Below are 19,893 nucleotides of genomic sequence, written 5' to 3'. Positions count from 1 at the left end.
TAGAGCCTGGCTCTAGGGAGGTGTCTAGAAGCATTGAGCATGAATGAATGAATGAATGAACGAGTAAGTGAATAAGTATCTTTTTCACACTGGGCCTCAGTTTTAGAGTCTACGAAAGGACAACAATCTTTAATCCCCCACCCCGTCTCTTAAAACACATTTCTTTTTGATTATGAGAATAATACACATTCATTAAAGAAAAATTGGAAAATAATAAAATTATGAAGAAGAAAATTAAAACCACCCATAATCCTGCCACCCAGGACAATTGTTAGCCTTTTGGTTTTTAGCCTTCTGGTACTCCTACTGTATGTATAGATTTAATTTCTTCTCTCTTCCCCTCCTCCTTCTTTTCCTTTTTAACACTGGGAACGCAGAGTGCATGCTGTTTTCAACCTGCTTTTGAAATGCGCCAACATACTGTGCGAGTTTCCCGCGCCCCTTGTGAAGTCCTATCCCCGATGGCAGGGGACGCGTCTGTGCTGTCGGGCATATGGGAACACGGGGTAGGAGTGTGAAGATTACCGCCCCCCCCCCCCCACCTTCCCCAGACGGACCACCATAGTGCTCCCTCGGGGCCGGCCCTTTAGGGTGTTTCTGCATTTGTCATGAAGACACTGCCGGGAACACCCTGGTATACGCGTCTCAGTCCGTCCCAGATTCCTCCCTTAGGACCAGTTCTGAGCCAGCCAGTCGCACTGGGCTGAAAAATGCCCATTTATCCAGCCATCTGTCCACATGATGGTTGAAGGCTTATGGTTTCCACCCCAGATCCTCGGTTCCAACCAGAATAGCCTCACAGATGACAAGAGGCTGAGGGTGCTCGTGACCTCAGGCCCGGGCAGACATCTTACTTGTGAATAATTTGCTACCTGAGCTCACCATCACCATGTCCCAGGCCTTGTGCATCTCGTCCTCACGATCACTGTCCGGGGCAGGGATGCTCCCATCTTACGGATCTCAGACTGAGGGTCTGAGAACTAAGTGGCTTGGCTGAGGTCCCAGAGCAGGGAAACAGGGCCCCTGGGAGCCACCTCAGGTCAGCCTGACCTCACGTGAGGCTGACTGTCCCACCCTCCGGGGGCCACACCCATGTAGACCACCAATGCTGCTCTAGGGAATTGTGGGCTTTGTAGTCTGGGGGTGCAAATACCCTGTCCCACCATACCAGCTGCCTGCTCTATAAGGGGGGCACAGTCCGGCATCCCCGGGAAGCATGGACAGGGCTTTGGCCTAAAAGCTGGTGGCCAGATCCTGCCCTATGTCCGGACTCCTCTGTGCCTCAGCCTCTCCATCTGTAAAATGGGTAGGCAGAGACTCAGATGACAGCCCCCTGGGCTTTAGGCTGCTTCAGCAGAGTGGTAGTGATACTCGCTGCTGAGTCAGAGGGAGAAAAACTCTGTCAGATGGGTCACTTTGCCACAGACAGCCGAGCCTGGTCTTGGGCGGGGACAAGCGGCGGGCGGTGTTGGAGTGGGCAGGTCTGAGTACCAGGCTGGGCTAGGGGGACCTGACAGCCCCAGATGGAGCCTGGCTGCACCCCCCCTCCCCCAGCCCCGGCAGATGGGAGGCTATTTTTTAACTGACCCCACAGGAAGAAGAGGCCAGAAATGAGTTCAGGGGGTTAACCCAGGTCCCTAGGGCCCCTTCCTATTTGCATCCTCTTCCCCCACCACCCAGGGAGCTGTGTGGACTTCACCAGGAGCTCCCTGAAGCCTTCCAGAGCTCCCAGAAGATCAGACTGCTGGAGCTGGAGGGTCCCCACGTGGCCCCGGTGACATGTGGGGGGAGGGGGGGACGCCGAAACCCAGAGCCTGTCTTCCTCACTGCCATCCCTGCTGTGGGCTTCCACTGGGCCAGGCCGTCTCCTCCACTGCCACCTTTCTGGGGACCCTGGGCAGCCCCTCCTTCTCCCGGCCTCAGTTTCTCCGCCCTGTCAGATGATGGGTGCCCTGTAGGCATCTCTGAGGCCTCTCCCAGCTGAGCAAATTTGTTCTGGGCCGGGGCCTGTACTCTGTCCCATCAGTCCTGGGTTCCTGGGAGGCCTCCTCCCTCAAGCTCCAGCCCAGTGGACAGGGGCCAGTGGCAGGTGCTGGGGACCCCCCAGGAAGAGGAGGGATTTCCAGGTCAGAGAAGCAGGACCAGCCTGGGTAGGGGGGGGTAAAGCAGCTTCCCCCTGCGGCCTCCGTCAGACCACATCACCAGGTGTCCCACGGTCCCCGCAGGCAGGGGTTCCTGAAAAGTCCGGTGTCTGTTGCAATGGGTGTAGCCTCGGATGTGTGTTTGCCCGCGTGAGCATGTGCGTGTTCATAGGCGCACGGTGGGGGTGGGGCGAGTGTGGGGGTCGCTGGCACACAGGCGTGGGGGCCTAAGGCGGAGGTGGGGCCTTGCCGAGCTGTGGCAGAGGCCGCACCCGCCCCGACAGATCCTACCCAGAACCCCTCGCCGGGGCCGGTCCGACTTGAAGGCCGAGTGTGTGTGGGGGAGGGGCGCACGCAGGGCAGGGGTGCATGCCCGGGAGGGCACAGGGCCCAGATGCTCTCAGGGCTTCCAGAGGCTGGGATCCCCGTGGGTGCTCGACAGATGCTGACTCCGACTCACCTCCTTTCATTTACTGTCTATTTAAAACCCTCTGTTAATACACAGCATGAATTGAATCCCTCACCCAACCCACCCCTGGCCCTGTGACACAATTAGTTTTGGCCCCTTGAGCCGTGTGAGGGTTAGGGGCGCTGACCCCCGTGCAGCCAAGACTCTGCATATGGATTTGGACGCCCCCAACCCTTAGCTACTGTTGCCTGGAAGCCGCACCAATAACATAAGCCGTCAACGAACACGTTTCTTGCGTGTCACATGTATCCTATATAATCAAGTAAAGCTAGAGAAAAGAAAACGTTATTACGAAAATCCTAAGGGAAAATGCTCTTACAGCACCGTATTTCTGGGGGGAAAGATCCATGTAGAGGTGGATCCTCGAAGTGCAAACCCGAGTTGCATCACTGTCAACCATCCTACAAGGACACTGGAACAAATTGGAAAATATAGAAAACCATTCAAAAAATGTTGAAGCCTGAAATCTTAGAGCCGGAGCGAATCCTCCGGGCATCTTTGAGGAGGTAGACGTCTGCAGGCTTCTTGATGTAATCATATTAATTCTCCCAGCTGAGCGTTTCACATGGGCTGCTGGTGGAGCTGAGCACTTTAAATACTGTCTTAGTAAGTTCTCTGAACTGTCATTTCTCCCCATTGTGCGGATGAAGAAACTGAGCGGAAGGGAGGGTAACTAGCTTTAGGGAGTGAGGGCAGAGCTAAGATTCCAGGCCTGGCTAACTAAAAAGAAATTTTTTTTTTAATGTTTATTTATTTTTGAGAGAGAGAGAGGGGACAGACAGAGCATGAACGGGGGCGGGGCAGAGAAAGAGAGAGGCACAGAATTCGACACAGGCTCCAAGCTCTGAGCTGTCAGCACAGAGCTCGACGCGGGGCTCGAACTCACGAGCTGCGAGATCATGACCCGGCTGGCTAATTGGAAAAGTGCAGATCTTCTCAGGGTCCAGGGCTCGGCTCTCTGAGCAGACTGTGTTTCCCCATTTATCCTTCCAGTTGTATTTCCTGAGCACATCCTATGAACTAGACCTAACTCAGCTGTGAACAAGACAGATAAGGCCGTAATCTGAGCCCCCTAAATGGTCACAGACTGAGGTCCAATCTTGACCACAGCTTGATTGCAAGCTCTGGTTGTCGCTGGCTGAGCCATAGTCCTGCCTCCCCCAGGCAAAAGGGGCTTCTATGAGCTTTTCGTCAGCCATGATATATTTAAAAGCCCAGGTCAGGTGCCTGTCTGATCAACTCATTGTTCACGTGGGCAGGGAGGCCATCAGGAGCCCACCCACCACTTCCGGCCCACTATTCTGGGCCAAGCTTCCCTGGGGCAAGGTGCTGGGTGTTGGCGTGGGGCCTGGTCTGGCAAGGGAGGGCGTAGAAGCCCAGGTCCCCTCTTGTGCTTGACTGATTGCCACAATACCCAATCTGTGCACTCAGTGCAAAACAAAGATACAGAGCCCCTGTTTAAAAAGCAGGAAAACAGGGGCGCCTGGGTGGCTCAGTCGGTTAGACGGCCGACTTCGGCTCAGGTCATGATCTTGCGGTCCGTGAGTTCTAGCCCCGCGTCGGGCTCTGTGCTGACAGCTCAGAGCCTGGAGCCTGCTTCATATTCTGTGTCTCCCTCTCTCTGACCCTCCCCTGTTCATGCTCTGTCTCTCCCTGTCTCAAAAATAAATAATAAAAAAACGTTAAAAAAAATTTTTTTTAAAAAAAGCAGGAAAACAAAGCTTTTAGCTTTCTTTCGTGATCTCTCTTAACTTGTCGTGGCATTGGTATTTGGTACTTAACGTTGTACCCCTTGGACACGGGGCCACCGTGGGGTGCGTGCAGACCCTCATAGACATCCGGGCCCCCACCCCAAACCTTGGTGTATGGGTCATGGGCACCTGTCCTCCCCATGCCCGCAATCATGCCCAGCCCTGCCTGTGGCGGCGGGGGGGGGGGGGCAGGACTGAGCCCACCTCTGTCCCCGCATTCTCCTCTGTCTCTTCCTACTTCACTTACAAAGCATAAAGGCAAAGATAAAATTAAGAATTTCAAGATGGCGGCTGCAGGGCAGTAACCCAAGTGTGGGGTCCCCTACTGAACTTGGAGCTTTGTGCCACCCCATAGGTCACAGTCTAAGAAGCTGGCCCTGCCTGAGGGAGGGACCCAGCTCAGATGTGAGGGTCAACCGCCCAACTCCCACCCCAGCAACAGAGCCCCTGACATGCAGAGGTGCAGGGAAGGTGTGGGGTGTGTAGGTGAGCAAATGTATTCAGGAACCGCCTCTCGTGCACTGGGCTGTGCCTGCGGGAGGGGCGGGCAGAGGCTGGGTTTGAACCCCAGCTCTACCGCTTATAAATTATGTGAACTCGAGCCAGTGACTTCATTTCTCTAGGCCTCAGTTTCCTCCCCTGCAAAACGCAGATGAAAATGTTCACCTCGCAAGGTTGTGAACATTAGCAGTGATGTATATAAAGTGTGGAGCCCAGCACTGGCACAGTCAACTTCAGAGGTGACTCAGGCAGAAAGATGTATCACCAGGCAAACCCGGGGGTCCCTAACCAGGGGCAGAGGCATGTCTGTGTGTCCCGCACCCCACATGGGGCACCCGAGAGGGGAATTTCGGGGGACTTCTGCAAGATGCCCAGGCCAGTAGGCTTGGGCATGACGCTGGGCCAAACAGAATCCGCACTCGGTGGGAGAGACCGCTTAGGAGAGGAACCCAGAGGGAGGCGCCCTCACCAAAGTGCTCACGGTGCTGTTACGAGAAGGATAGCACGGGCCCCGGCCAGAGAAGAAAGAAGCCCTTTGTTTGTACCACATGTGGACCTGGGCCAGCCATGGGATTTCGGCCTGGCTTTCTGGAGTGTTTGCAAGCTCCTCTTTGGCCGTGTCCTTCCTTGACCTCCCTGGGCCTCAGTTTCCCCATCTGTGCCCTGGTGAGAGAGAGGGCCACCGTACATCAAGTGCCTTCTGAGTGGACCGTGCACGGTGCCTTACCAACCTCCCCTCTTTGGTCCTCAAATGTCAACTGGTCCATCTCTCAGATGAGAGAGCTGAAGCCCAGGGAAGGCGATGACTCACCCAGCAAAAAAGGGACGGAGCTGGCTCGCATCGGCCAGGCCTGGTGCTGGCAGCTCTTCCCAGGAAGGGGACCAGTGCAAGTGAAGGAATGTTCCTCAGCCCGAGAAGACCTCGATTAACTCAGAGCTGCTGTGCCGTGGTAAGGTGCACAGGCTCTCCAGACGCGGGCTGCCTGGGGTGGAACCCCAGCTGGGTGGCCTTGGGCAGGTGGTTTAACCTCTCTGGTCTTCAGTTTCCTCTTCTATAAAACTGACTTAATAGCATTTGTCTAATACGGTTGTGAGGATTCACAGAGGCATTAGTGAGAGCTGTATGTAAGAGTTTGCTGCTAAAGTATAACTACTTAAGAGTTGAGTTGTTATAATTGGGTTTCCTAGACAATTACACCTTGATCAATGCCAATTTTGTACTTTTCCTTTTTGTATTGAGCACCCAGCTAATTGCTGTTTCAAGTCTTCGACAATTTCCTCTCTCCTTGAAAAAAAGAATTCCCTGACACCCCCCCCCCCCCCCCAGTGCCTATAGACACGGTAGGTTTAAAGGCTCTTGCTAGAGCAGCTTTTCCCAAAGTGGGTGCCTCAGCACACTAGCCCCAGGAGGAGCCTAGGTTCATCAGCATATTAAAGGCTCTGAAAAGTCCTTCAGCAAAATACTCGGCTGGACCTTGTTTGATACAGCCTTCCCCAGTCTGGTTTGGTCACAGAGCCCCTTTATTTCTGCTCGACACCTGACAACATCTGCCGAACACACGGTGGGAGATACCCCCCTCATTTCCTGGTTTCTAGGAAATGGCAGACAGAGCGGAGCGAGACGGATGAGTAATGCCCCTCACAGAGATGCGTGGTTACCCAACCCCTGCAGAAATCGTCTGCACCGAAGCTCTTCCCTCGCTTCGCTGGTCCCCTGTGCACTCACCTTCACTGTCTGATTCAGTCCCCACAGCAGCCTGGGGAGGTCAGTAGCGTCAATATCCCCATCTTACAGATGAGGAACTTGAGGTTCAGGGAGGTTAAGTGGCCACACAGACAGTAAGTGGCAGATCCGGGAGACAGACCCACAGGTTCTGATTCTAAACCCCACATTCTTTTTATGAGCATTGATAGGAAAAACAAAAATAGATCTCATTCTGCCAGGATCAATCTTCCCCAGTGACATGCTTTTAAAAATCTAAAGTGTTTTTTCCCCCTATACACTGAACGTATCGCAAACTTAAAATCTTTAGCGTTTTTTTTTTTTTTTTTTTCTGATTACAAAAGCAACCCGTGCTGGCTGTGTGTAAGACTTTTTAAACACTTTGAGTTGGAAAAAGAGAAAGTCCACATAGTCCCATGCAGCGAGGGGCTACAGCATTGAGCAGCACAGACATAGAACATTTCCGTCATCACAGAAAGTTCTGTTGGACGGAGCCACTCTAGCCTCTTCCTAGAATCCCGACGTATATGCATAATGATTCTTAACATTCTTGATGAGGTTCCCGGATACGTTTATGTCTCTGTATGGCCTCACCCATAAAGGGAAGAGAGACTCCAGAGGCAAATACTAAAAATGGGGGGAAATAGTCTGAAAGTAAATAGATCGAATGATAGTGGTTTTCTCTGGGTGTTGAGATTAGACTTTCTTTTTAAATTTCCTAGATCCTTTAGGATTTCTATAATATAAAACACAGAGTTTCTGATGGATCTGTAGTTTCCCTAATGTTCTTGGTGCTTCTAAAATCTTTAAGCTCTGATCTTACCCCAGCTTAATTTATTATTATTATTTTTTAAATTATGGACTCATGCGGGCGCCTGAGTGGCTCAGTGGGTTAATGTCTGACTTGGGCTCAGGTCGTGATCTTGCGGTTCGTGGGTTCGAGCCCCGCATCGGGCTCTGTGCTGACAGCTCGGAGCCTGGAGCCTGCTTCGGATTCTGTGTCTCCCTCGCTCTCTGCCCCTCCCCTTCTCGTGCTCTGTCTCTCTCTTTCTCCAAAATAAACGTTAAAAAAATAATAATAAAAATAAATTATGGACTCTATGAAGAATGGAAGCCTGCACAAGTCAAGGGAAGGAGACAGAGGTTTCTTCTCGGGCCCTGGGCCCCTCCGGCCCGGGGCCGTTCTAGGCAGAGCTGGCATTACCACATGCCATCCGTGCAGCCGCTCAGGGTGCTTTGCTTAGAAGAGCCCCACACTTGGTGTAATGTCCCGCGGTTGCCATCCTGAAACTCCCAGTGATTTTTTGTACAAGCCCTGCAAACTGTGTCGCTGCCTTGGGTGCCGGGATTCTCCCTGGGATGGGTTGCGTTTTGACTGCTCTGCGCCGTCGCCCTTGTCCTCATCAGACCAGAGATGTGCACCCCCATGGAGCCCTCTACGTGCCTGAGAACAAGAGTGCTTCGGTGGCTCGGATGTATGTCTAGGGAGTGATAAAAATAGGGTTTGCAAGTGGGTGCGGGAGGGCCCCTGTGGTCTCTGTTCACACACATACACGCGCTCAAGGCGCACGTTTGCACTGGCCTATTTCAGAGGCGGCCTGGTGCATCATGGGATGCCTTGTCCCACATCACTGCCCAACTCGGATCCTGCCTGGACTCCCCGCCTTGAAGGCCATGCCCAACCTCTAGGCCCGCCTCCTCTCCAGCCTTTTCTCCCTCAGCCTCTCCTCAAGACCCCCAAGCTCTCCCATCTCTAAGAAACTCTTTATATGTAGTCTTTCTCCGTCCCTTAGCCAGCACTGTTAATTCTGCCTGGACCACTGATGTTCCTTCCTTTCCAGACCTACCCACCTCAGACTCTACCCTTTCTGTGAAGCCTTCTGGAAGCATTTGAGAAGGAATTGCACTGGTTGCGTAGAGGAGAATATGAATCACTTTGCCTGGAGGTGTCAGGGAGGGCTCCGTGGAGGTGGTGAGGCCAGGCCTTAAAGAAGAAGAGACATCTGCCAGGTAGAAGGAAGAGCTTTGTTGGGCTGGCTCTGATGTCAGACAGATGATGACACGTATCTGGGCTTCACCAGCTACTAGCTGCATGACCTTGGGTGAGTCCCGTCCCTTTGCTGAGCCCCAGTTTCCCCATCTGTAAAGTGGGGATAATACCAATAACCCCCTGCTACATGGATTGTGGTAGAGATGAAGTGAAATGAGGTATTCTTGGAAAGGAACCGCGCACAGAGCCTGGCACACCATAAGTCATCAAGAAGTGTGGTTCCTGTGTCCCTTCCTCACTGCCTTCCTCCTCCTAAATATTACTTTCCGCGGGTCACACCATCACCGAGTCTGTTTGTTTATTCATTTCCGCCACGGAGGTGAAGATCCTGTGATGAATATCTAGTGGGGTCATGGGAGCATTTATGGAAGTCCTGGAAGGCTGAGGCTCCACATAGATAAGAAGGGCACAGGCCGAGGGGTGCTGGCCTAACTCCCTGGGGCATTTTCCAGAGGTGAACTCTTTCCACTCGTCACTAAAACATCGGCTCCGGGAGGGTGGGTATCTTTGCCTTTTGTCTGTTCCTGTATCCCCATTTCCCAGAACAGTGTGTGGCGTGCATGCAGTCGATGTTTAATAAATGTCCACCAGAAGGTTAATAGCACCAACTGGTCCCCATTACTTCCCAAGTCCTGGGCATTCCGGGAAAACGGTCTCCCCATGAGGGCCACAACACAGGCCACACAAGCGTTTCCTGAGCACCTGCTGTATGCGTGGCTCTGCCCGGCCCAGGGCAGACCCTTCCTTCACAGCCTGACAGGGCTGGGTCCTGGAGGAGGATGACAGACGCGGTGATTTGGCAAGAAGAAGAGAGAGGAGGGGTGGCCAGCGGGGCCCAGGCTGGGCAGGAGCAGGCTGGCCCCACACTGTGGTGTGTAGGCTGGCAGGAGGCCCAGCTCAGTGTTTAAAGGTTTAGAAAACGCTCAGTCACCCAAAGGGTTAGTAACAAAGGCTCCCCGCCATAAGTGCACCATGTAGCATTGACTATGACATTGTAGTGTTTTCCTTCCAGTCTTTTTTCTAAAGTCTTATTCTCAGGGGTGGCTTCCCTTCCCCTTCGGGAAGGTATACGGCGGCTTTTTAGGGGGGAAACAGGCTCTCCTTTGGGTCCCCCACCAACGCTAACAAGGGGCTCCTCATTCCCACCATCCTGGCTCTGACACATCTTCCTGAGACATGAGAGTGTCCAGAGCTGTGTGAGGGGCTTCAGCGGGTCTAACCTCCTGCCCCTGCTTCCTCCGTGGGCAGGGGCAGGACTCAGGTCTGCTGAGGGATGACTCAGGGGAAGCCTCAGAGTGGGGGGCACTTCCCAGGGCTATGGGGGTGTCGGTGCTTAGCCATGGAGCACTCAGGTGAGGGCATGGAGAAAACGGACCTTTCCTCTCCTCCTCACCCCCATTCCTTTTGCCCTCTTTTTCATTGGAACGCCCCCAAGTTTCCTCTTCCCTTAATACCTTCTGCTGGCTCTGCACCCAGCCACCTTTTCCTCTGAACAGAGATGAGCAGACCAGTTGGACTCACTGATGCTAAAGGGTCATGGCTACGGGGTCCCGGATGGGCACCCCAGAGGGGCTGAGTGGGATTTCAGTCACCATATCACGCAATGCAGGACGTTTTAAAGGGGGGGGGAGACTTTGGTCACCTCTGCAAATCATAAGTTATGGGCATCCACCCTTTCCGCCCACATGTAAGTCTGAACCTTTTGCCAAAAACACTTTTCCCAGACGCGAAAGAAAACCCCAAAGAGGAACCTAAACCATCACGCTGCGGTGCTGATCGGACGGGAGTGCCCAGGCTCCCACCAACAAGCATTTCAAAGAATGAGCCAGACGGTAAAGGGGGAAGTGAGGGGGCCACTGGAAACCTCCCAGGCTGGTCAGCCTTGGTTCATTCAATCCCTGGTCCATCCATTCTCCCTTCTCTCCACCTATTTAGCAAGAAACGCTGGGTGGTCCTTCTCGACAAGTGGGGGGTGGGGTGGGTAAGAGTGGGGCAGGACACTCCCAAGGCCTGGAGGGGACAGGGGAAGGCCCGGGAAGGCACCCCAGGGGGAGGCCAGAGGAGAGAGAGGCAACTTTCTCACTTTGCCTATCCCGCTCAGAATCAGACAGGAACTTCCCCCGGGAGGAGGGAAACATTAAATAGCCATAATTTCCAGCATTTATGGAGGGCTTGACTCTGCACTAACCCTCTGCACTTGACCCTGCGTTAAGCACGTAATATATATCCTCGTTGAACCCATCCAACAAGCTTTGAATTGGCTACTGTTTGTTCTCCCCATTCTAAAGATGGGGAAACTGGGCTCAGAGAGGAGCAACGCTTTGTCTAAGGCAAGCCTCGAGAGGCTGCAGCCTGGGCTTGTAACCACAGTTTATGTTGCCTTGTCCCCATTGAACGCCTTCTTTTCTGCCACCCTCCCAGAGGGCCATTGGCAAGGGGTCTCATGGTCCCCCTACAGCCTCTTCCGTGCTTACCCCTCTCTGGCACTGAGAAAACCAGACGCGGGGATATCTGCTGTGGCAAATGATGGGATTGGAGGCCCAGCCGAGTGGCCCATGCCCAGCAGGAGACAGACCGCTGAGTGAGCCCTTGCTGCACGCGGGCCAGCACGGGGCTGCGGGACAGGCCCCATTCGCTCTTGGAAAGCACCCTTGGAGGGCAGTGCTCCCAGACCCATCTCACAGAGGAGGAAACTGAGACTCAAACAGGTGAATCAACATGTTGGCTACAAAACCGCTTAAACCCGGTCGGCCTGACTCCTCAACTATGTGCAGGGTGGAAGGTTTGTCGCTGGGTGGGCAAGAAAACTTGGTTTCTTGTTGCTGAATTGGACCTTACCCAGGCCAGACCCCTCTTTGGGCCTCAGTTTCCCCTTCTGTATAATCAGGAGGTGGCACTCTCCATCTGCCAGCTCCAATGTATCCTGCACGGGCTCACTGTTTTGGGTTCTCGCGACTTCCCGAGGTATGACGGGGTCTTACTCCCATGCTAGTCCCACAATTCCCAGAGCCCCTCCTTGCTTGGGATTGGGGGGAGGGCTGCCTTTGGAAGGTGCTCTTTCAAGGCCAATGACAGAGGGCCTGGGCTCCATGGAGGGGCTAAAGCTCTTCCTTCCACCTCCCTCTTCCCTTCTTCTTATTTCTACCAGGTCGGCGGGATACTCAGCACCAAGCTGGGCACCAGGGCTGGCCCTGGGAGGCCAGGGCTCCTGGGTGGTTGCAGGTGGTCCCGGGGAAGACTCCTGGCAGAGGGGGTGTTTGAGCTCAGTTTTGAAGATTGGGTGAGACTCCCCAGCTCCCGGGGCGGGGGGGGGGCACACGCTGGGTGGTGGATTTGAGAAAGGGTCTGCCGAGGAGGCATCTCAGGGGCCGGGAGTAAGGACGGGCGTATCTGCTGCCCGTTCCTCCCGCCCAGCCAAACCCTGAGCCCAGGCCTCAGTTTCCCCACCTATCGAGCAGTCTGGACTGGCTCAGAGTCAAGGCTGGGATCCGTGGAGGCTGCTCTCCCCTGCCTCTCAGAACCTTCTGGAGGGTCAGGTTTTCAGGCCCTGTTGCTCAGGGGCATCCTTCTCCCAGCTCCACTCCCCTCCGTAAACTCCCCTACTCGCTCAGGTAACCAAGCAAGCCTCGGCTTTGATGCGGCCACCTCAAGGCCGAAGCGTCAATGGGCCCTCTATGTGACCAGTGGGGCCGCTGGGGGCCGCCAGCTGCCATAGCGGGCGTGGGTGAGGCCTGGACACACAGTCCCACTGTGTGGGGCTGGCTCATGCCCGCCCAGACCCTGTGGCTGGTGGGGGGCTCCCAGGAATGTCTCCCCGGGGGGCACTTGGGACAGACAGGGTGGTCTGGGGAGACGGGTGTGTGCAGGGCAGCCCCGGGAGCCACCGTCAAAGGGGCCCAGCAGACGTGGCGCCAGCTAAGCACCATAGTGGACGCAGGATAGCTGGCGGTCGGTCTGGTCAGTCCGTTCATCTCCCAGGGCTGGGGAGGGAGGGGGAGGCTGCCATGGGCACACCGCTGAGGGTGACCAACTGTCTTGAGGTGCCTGGGATTGGGGACTTTCAGGGCAAAACCCAGGAGAGTCCCCTGTTGTTGGCCACTGCCCAGAGCTTAGGAAAGGACGGTGACTGACCTCTCTGGTCTGGGCAGCTTCCTCCCTGTCCGGTGACCTCTGAGTCAGACCATCCGGGCCCGATTTGCCCAGTGCCACCTTGTCCACCCTCCGCCTCCACGCAGCCCTGCCTCATGCCCAAGAGGCCGTTTTCCATTTCTCCCGGGCGTCTTCGGGGGGAGGAGCTGCGAGTCAACTGCCCACCCAACCGCGGCTTCGAGAACCTTGGCCAGACTGGAGGCCCGACAGACCTGCCGTCCATCCACCTCAATGCTTCCGCCGGCTCCCGCCATCCCGGGGGCGGGGGCGCCCAGAGTCGTCTCAGTCCTGTCTCCACACCTTTGCCCCAGGCCGTTCTCTCTCTGGGGGATGCCTTTTCCCCCCTTGTCACCTCTTCACCCCGCAAGACCCAGCCAGACCCAGCCTGAATGTCTGAAGTTCTCCAGAGAAATTGCTCTCTGTTCCCCCAGCTGGGTTAGTACCCTCTTTAAACTTCTAGACTTCCGTTCTTTCCCCCTTATAACATGGATCACCCACACCCCAGTGCAATTTTCAGCTTACTCATCTCTTTCCACACCGGACCTTGAGCTCTTCAAGGACAGAGAATCTGACCCAGTCACCCTTGTGTCCAAGATCCCAGCCCAAGGCCAGGCTCGTGGAAATTATAAGAACGAAGATGTTTGTGGGGCGTGTCGCCCGGGCTAGGCGCCCTGTTCGTCTAATACTCTCCAGAGCCCCGTGAGGTTGGCATATAATCATCACCCCCATTTTACTGACGGGGAGACAGGTACAGAGAGGTGAGGTGACTTGTCCCCGGATGCGGAGTTAGCGAAGGAAGGGCAGAGTCAGGGTCCACAGCCTGAGCTTGAATCTGGGCTGTGCCCTCTACTCCCTGATAGGCTTTTGCAGAATTACCGGATAAACGAGAACCCCTGCCTCCCCAGGGTCTCCTAAATCCCGCATGTGGCAATTCAGGCTCATTTCCTCCAGTTTCCTCCCCAGAAGGCTCCCCTCCTTCAGTGTCCTGAGGGGAGCGCTTTTGCCTGTGAGGGTGCCGTTTAGGGGTGTGCTGCCAGGGGGGTGCCCCAGAGAAGGGCCTCATGCGCCGTTTAGCACAAGGGCCCTGGCCTTCAGTGGAGCTGCAGATGGGCCCTTGGGCATCCTCAGAGCCATCGCCTGCGTTTGTCAGATGGGGAAACCGAGGCCCGAAGAGAGGAAGGGACTTGCCCATAGATGCACGGTACGTCTGAGTCAGAGTTAGGTCTCAGGGTCTCCGTTTGCCAAAGAGAAGAATAAATACCCTGTGTCCGGGTCTAGTCCCGGCAGACGAGGAGGGAGAAGGACGGAGACTTGCGGAGGGTGCAGGGGCCACCCCAGGAGGCCTCTCACGCCTTCCGTCCTGGTGCCTGGAATTCTGCCAGCAGCCTGCCAGCCTTTCGAGTTGAGCATTGCCCTCTGCTTTCCTCCTCCCCCGCTACTTCAGGGTGGGAACCGAACGTCTCTCCACCCTCTTCCCCAGCCTCTTCTCCAGAGTGAACTGAGGTGAGTTTGGGAACTGGGAATCCACGTGTTCCAAGGCTCCCCAGGGGTGGAGACGTCCTGAGAGCCGCTGAGGGACCGGGGCCCGAGGCCTGGAGTTCTGCTTTTGCACGGAATTCAGGACATCTGTAGACTGGGGTGGGGAACACGTGACATCCTTCCTTTCATGAATCTCTAACTAAAATTCAGCCTCTATTTCCACCGTGATTTTGTCGCCAGTGGAAATCCTAGGTGTGCTTCTGTCTCCTCGGGGCCCGTCCCAGATTATCCAGAAATAATGTTTCCGCTCAGCCACTGGGTTGTGGCGGCTCCTGGGCCTCCTGAGGTCTTTTCACGCAGCGTGTCACGACAGAGACCTCACCCCTTGGTTTTTTGTCGTTTGATAACCGTATTTTCCACAGGTTTGGTTTCCTGCACTTAAAAAATGTGATTCTGAGAAGGAGTCTATAGGCTTCCTGAGACCCCAGAAAGATCTGTGACTTTAAGGACCCCACGTGGGGCAGTATGGAGCCCGGGACTTTACGGCCCAGAGGTTGGATGTCTCTGGGGACAGAAGTGGCAGATTGGGGGAGACGGAGCCCCCAAAGTAAGCGTGCCGTAAACGGAATGTGGGAAATGGAGCTGGGCAGGAGAGAAGGGGTCGGTCAGAGAGTGTGGACGGACGCCTCGGGCCCCAGACCTCGAGCCCTCCCCGCGGACCCTGTCTTACAAAGCACATCTGTGTCCCTGTCCGTCAGGAATCCTGTCTGTGGGCGCACGTGGGGCCCAAAGCCGCCAGCTCTCCTCTCCCTCCCGCTCCTTGCTGCCGGCTACCCTCTCTCTCTCGGGCTCCACGGCGTCAGGAGCCCATCTTCGGTGGCAGGTCCCTTCATCTCGTCTCCCCAGATTGCTTCGTTTTAAACTCTGCAGCCCTCCATCTTGCTCATGGAGGGAGAAGCACTGATTACAAAGACCCAGCAAATGGTTTTTATAAACTCTTATTTTCTTGCCACAGACTGCCTTTAATTAGCTCCGAGGACTACAAAGGGGGATTGCGTTATAATAGGAGCAGTTTGAAGGAAGGCTGTCAGCTCCCAGACCTGAGGCTGCTGCTTGTCACCAGCCACAACCAGGTTTGGCCGGAGTGTATCCGCCTCAGAGGTGGCGGCCCCTCCTCCCCCCGCCACGACTCCGTCCCCATCTGCAGCCATGCAGCCGGCCTCAGCCTCTCTCTAGGGAGGAGGAAGGGGTCCCACCTCAGACAAGCCCTTGCAGAAACCTTTAAACGATAAGCACCCAAATGTGCCTCAGTCCCTGCCCGGAGCTGGCCGCCCAGGGACGGTCTCTGAGTCACTCCGTTAGCCAGCAGTGGGACAGGCCGGTGGGCAGAAAGGCAGACAGACAGTCAGACCAACTTCGGTATCCCAGTTGACCACCTCAGCTGAGAAAAGGCAACCCCAGCCCCCTGAACCTTGGAGTCGCAGACCCCACGCAGCTCCTCTCTCTTTTCTGGAGGAGACCCCGTCTCCGTGAGTCACCCAGAGGCACTGCCCTCCTGCACGGCCCATCCACAGCCTCAGACGATCGGAATGTCCCAACCGGAGGGGTCACAACAGAGAGGTTAAGTTACTTGCCTAAGGCCACTGGGCAAGGTAGCCACTGACCTGGGACGCAGGCTCAGGGCCACTGGACCCCCAGTCTCAGGTGCCACAGCCCCATCTGGACTCCTGCTGGGGGTTGGCGGGGGGTGGGGGAAGGCAGCAGGGGGTGGCCTGAGACCATGGCGCATCAGCCCTACGAGCCGGACAGAGGCAAGAAAAGTCTCCCCCTGAACCCTAGCCTCCATCAGCGGTCCCAAGTGGGGGATCCTGGAACCCTATCTTTTTTGAAGGACACAGCCCAAACCTCTGGGTCACTCACTCTAGGCCACGAATAGAGGCAAATCCAGCCAGAAACACTTTCTTCTCCTCTGTGACCAAGATTATAAACCTTCCCCAGTCCTGCTCCCCCCGCCCCCCGACACTTAGCCAGTTTCAGCGCGCCCCGGAGCTATGCAAGCTCTCGACAAAAGCCCGTAGCCGTCTCTTCCCTCTGCTTCCCTCAGTCCGGGATGACTTGGAAAGCACTGGAGAAGTCCTCAGAAAGATCTTTAGATCCATGGCTCTTGACAGAAGCTGGTCTGGCTCTGGGAGGCCTGAGTGTGCCCCAGAGCCCGCGTCTGCCTGAGCTCAGGGGGAGGGTCCAAGGTCTCCAGGTGGGCCAGGGGCCCCCGTCAGTGAGGCAAGAAGCCTCAGGTCACAGGCACTCCCTCCATGTCCTCTCCACCCCAGGACCCTTCGAGGTCGGCCTTTGAGGTCTTGTGGTATCCATTTCCCCTACCGCTTGCTGTCCCCACCAACTGAGGAGAAAAGTCCCACAGAAGTCCACTCCAGGAGACCACGGAGGCCACCAACCCCTCTTCCCACCTCAGGCTTTCAAGAGTCAGCGGATTTCGGTAGGCAGGCCGTGCCCTTGAAGGCAGCCAGGGTGTTCGGTGGAGGGACGCGGTCCGGGGCCTGGCCACAGCTCCCCACCCGAAAGGCTCAGCCCAGGGCCCTGGGCAATCGTTACTCACCGCGGATGAAGGTTGGCGAGTAGGTCGGGAAGGAATCGAAGATGCTGTTCGAAGCCATGCCCCTCTCTGAGGAAGGCGAGAAATCAGACCTTCAGGGGGTCGGGTTGGGATTGACTTGGTTGGCTGTTGTTTTATTTTTTCCTGGCTACTTTTGAAAATAAAAGGGGGGGGGTGGTGTCGCTTTTTGTTTGTTTTTTGTTTTGTTTTGTTTTGTTTTGTCTCTTTTTCCCCCCCTATTGCTACGAAAAAGAAAAAAGGAAAGAACGCGAGAGTGTGTGTGTGAGCGAGAGAGAGAGAGAGAGAGAGAGAGAAAAAAATCCCCAAGGAAAGTAAGTTTCTGTTTGTACCCAAGAATTTGGATTCCCGGTCCCACAGGAATGTCTAGCCACAAATTTTCAACAGAAGCGTATGCAGAGTGTATCATTAGATGGCGGGAAGGGGCCTTCGGCAGCCAGGGCGGAGAAGCATGTAGGGCAGGGAGAGCAGAGCCAGGCCCAGCATCAGCGCCACGGGGAATGAATGAATGAGGCTCACCCCCGACAGAGCCCAGGCTCCAGTGGGTGCGAGGGCGGCCCGGGGGTGGGGAGGACCGGGAGCCAACCAGCTCCCGCGCAGGGCCCTGAAGGCGGCTGAGGGCCTGGCCTTGTGGTTCTGTGGTTGAGGGACCAGGCCTTCACAGTGTCAACCCAACCTCAGCTCACAGGATACAAGAAGCCAGCTCGCGGCCTTGGCCCATTGGCTGGGCTGTGGTCACCTGGGCTGTGATGTCACGGCCTCTTAGAAGATCTTGTGGCTGCCTCTCTCTCTTTTTGGAAAAAAAGAAAAAAAAAAAAAGAGGGAGAGAAAGAGAAAGAGAGAGAGAGGAAAAAAAAAAAAAGTGATGGCTTTTATTTGTGGGGCTGGCCTCAGCACGCGGCCCAGGAGCAGAACCGAAAGCAGTTGGAGGGGGTGGCCGGGCGGTGGTTTGGATCCTGCAGGAGACTCATTTTTAATTAAGGCCAGTGTTGGCCTGGGCGGGCCCGGAGGCCCGAGGGCCCTCCCCAGACCCACCGGCGGGTGGCAGGGCTCTCCTCCGCGCCACCCAGCCCCTGGGCTGCGGCTGACGCCCTGCCACGGTCCACCGCCACCGTTGCCGGGGAGAAGCATCCACATGTGTGGCACTGGAGGGGGATTTTATGGGACGTGGGATTAATACACAGGGAAATTCGTGGACTGGCCTCACCAGGGCTCACACCCCAGCGCAGCCTGCACGCCGAGGCCTCCCTTGTGAAAGCTGGCGGTGGGGGGCCCGTCCAGGCCAAGGAGCCCTCAGCAGGGCTCGGGTTCTGAGCCCCTGAGCTTGGCATTCAAAGCCCTTTGCTCATTTTGCCCGCTTTCACATCCTTGGGGTTCTCTGTTGCAGCCTAATGTGCCTGGGCTTTCCGGCCTCCAGGGCTGGCCCCGCCCCGCCCCACCCCGTGGCCCTTAATCAGGGCACTTTTTGAATCCTTTGTGGCCCAGGGGGTTCAAGGGATTCTGAAGTAGAAAAGACATGGGAAATGATTCACTTCTACACTTCTGTGTCCTCAGGTGTGTGTGTGTGTGTGTGTGTGTGTGTGTGTGTGTGGGGGGGGGGGGGGGGGGGGGAGGGTGGTGGCTTTCACCATTTCCCTTGCAAGCTGTACTCGCCCATTGCATAGGTCAGACACTGAGGCGTAGGATGTTGAAGTCAGCTCGTGCAAGGCCCCAGAGTATTGTAGTGGGATTAGAACCCAGTGTCCGGTTTATGAGCCTGGGCCTCAGCCATAGTAGCACACAGCACCCTGCAGCGCCCTCTAAACTCAGTCCTGAGACTCAGAAGCCCGGGCACTGGCCCCTGGTCCCTCTCAGGGAGCCTGAGCGTGGAGCTGGGCCCCAGCAACCATCCTCGGACTCACGGGAGTGTCTAGGCTGACACAGACCAGGGCGGGCATCTAGAGAGAGGAGAGGCTTGTCCAAGGTCCCACGGAGACCTGTTTCCGCCCACAGCCAGGCTGGTCACTAGGGAGCAGGCCGCCCTCGGAGACTCACTGCCTGTGCCTCATTTGGAACCCTGTGAAGGCTCAGTCTTCTGTTCCTCAATGGCGAGTTGGCGGTGGCAGAGTCGGTGATGGGTTGTCATTTCTCCAGGGAGGAAGCAGGTTTATGGTGAAAGCCACAGGGCTCTCGAGTCAGATTTGAGTTCCACCCTCAGCTCTGCTGAATCCCAGCTGCAAGGCCTGGGGCGAGTCATCTCCCCGCTCTGGGCCTCAGTTTCCTTCCCTATCAAATGGGGATAACACATTTCTCGGAGGGACAGGCGACTGGGTGAGGACACCGTAAACATTTCCTTGCCAGAGTCTCCGTGACGTAATTTGGGGTCTGTTATGAGTAGGCCCAGGTAAAGAGGCCTCAGTCACATCGGAGGGCAGACTGCCCCCACTGGAAACCCACCAGCTGGCCTGGCCTGGGCAGGGCTACTTGAGTCAGGAGCACACAAGGGGCCCTGGCCTCCTGGTTACATTTGGAGCGTTTTGGAGTCTGCCGCGTTGTGAAATAGACCAAGAGACAGACACGGCAGGAAAGACCCTCTTTAACCGAAGTGGAAACTGAGGTCCCCGGAGGGGCAGAGACTCAGCCAAGTTCACCCAGTGAGTCAGTGGAACCCTGGCCCCCTGCTTCCCAGCCCGGGAGCTCTTTCTGACATACCAGCACCACCTCCGGTTTCTGTCATCCCACCCTACACGCTTTGCTGTTTTTTTCCACGTGTAAAAGTGAGTCCCCCTATAATACCTCTAACTTGGTCACCCCGAGGGACTTCCCCTTCCCCGGAAAGCTGAGCCCGGGCCCAGGAATGGGAGGAGGCCCAGGAGGCTGTGTCGGGCCCAGGGGCACCTCCGCACGGGGGGGTGGTTTAACGCGTCCCTGCGACAATGCAGCAAGCACACGCCGGGTACCGCGCTTGGTCCTGCCCTCGAGAGGCTTAGAATCTCCGCGTGGCCCTCAGAAGCATGTGCCA

At 55.9% G+C, this 19,893-nt stretch overlaps 1 protein-coding gene across 1 annotated transcript in view; it reads right to left on the bottom strand.

Annotated features, from left to right (window-relative positions):
- RUNX3 (RUNX family transcription factor 3) overlaps positions 1-17,571 on the bottom strand; it is a 60,111-nt gene extending 42,540 nt beyond the window's left edge. The window contains exon 1 of the mRNA XM_049617780.1: positions 16,878-17,571. Within this exon, the coding sequence (XP_049473737.1) occupies positions 16,878-16,935 (58 nt within the window). The 5' untranslated portion in view covers positions 16,936-17,571. The remainder of the gene's footprint in view (positions 1-16,877) is intronic.
- Between the last annotated feature and the right edge of the window lie 2,322 nt (positions 17,572-19,893).

Source organism: Panthera uncia (genome assembly GCF_023721935.1).
Source record: "Panthera uncia isolate 11264 chromosome C1 unlocalized genomic scaffold, Puncia_PCG_1.0 HiC_scaffold_4, whole genome shotgun sequence".
NCBI classification, from domain to species: Eukaryota; Metazoa; Chordata; class Mammalia; order Carnivora; family Felidae; genus Panthera; species Panthera uncia.
This window is presented reverse-complemented; position numbering and strand designations above follow the sequence as displayed.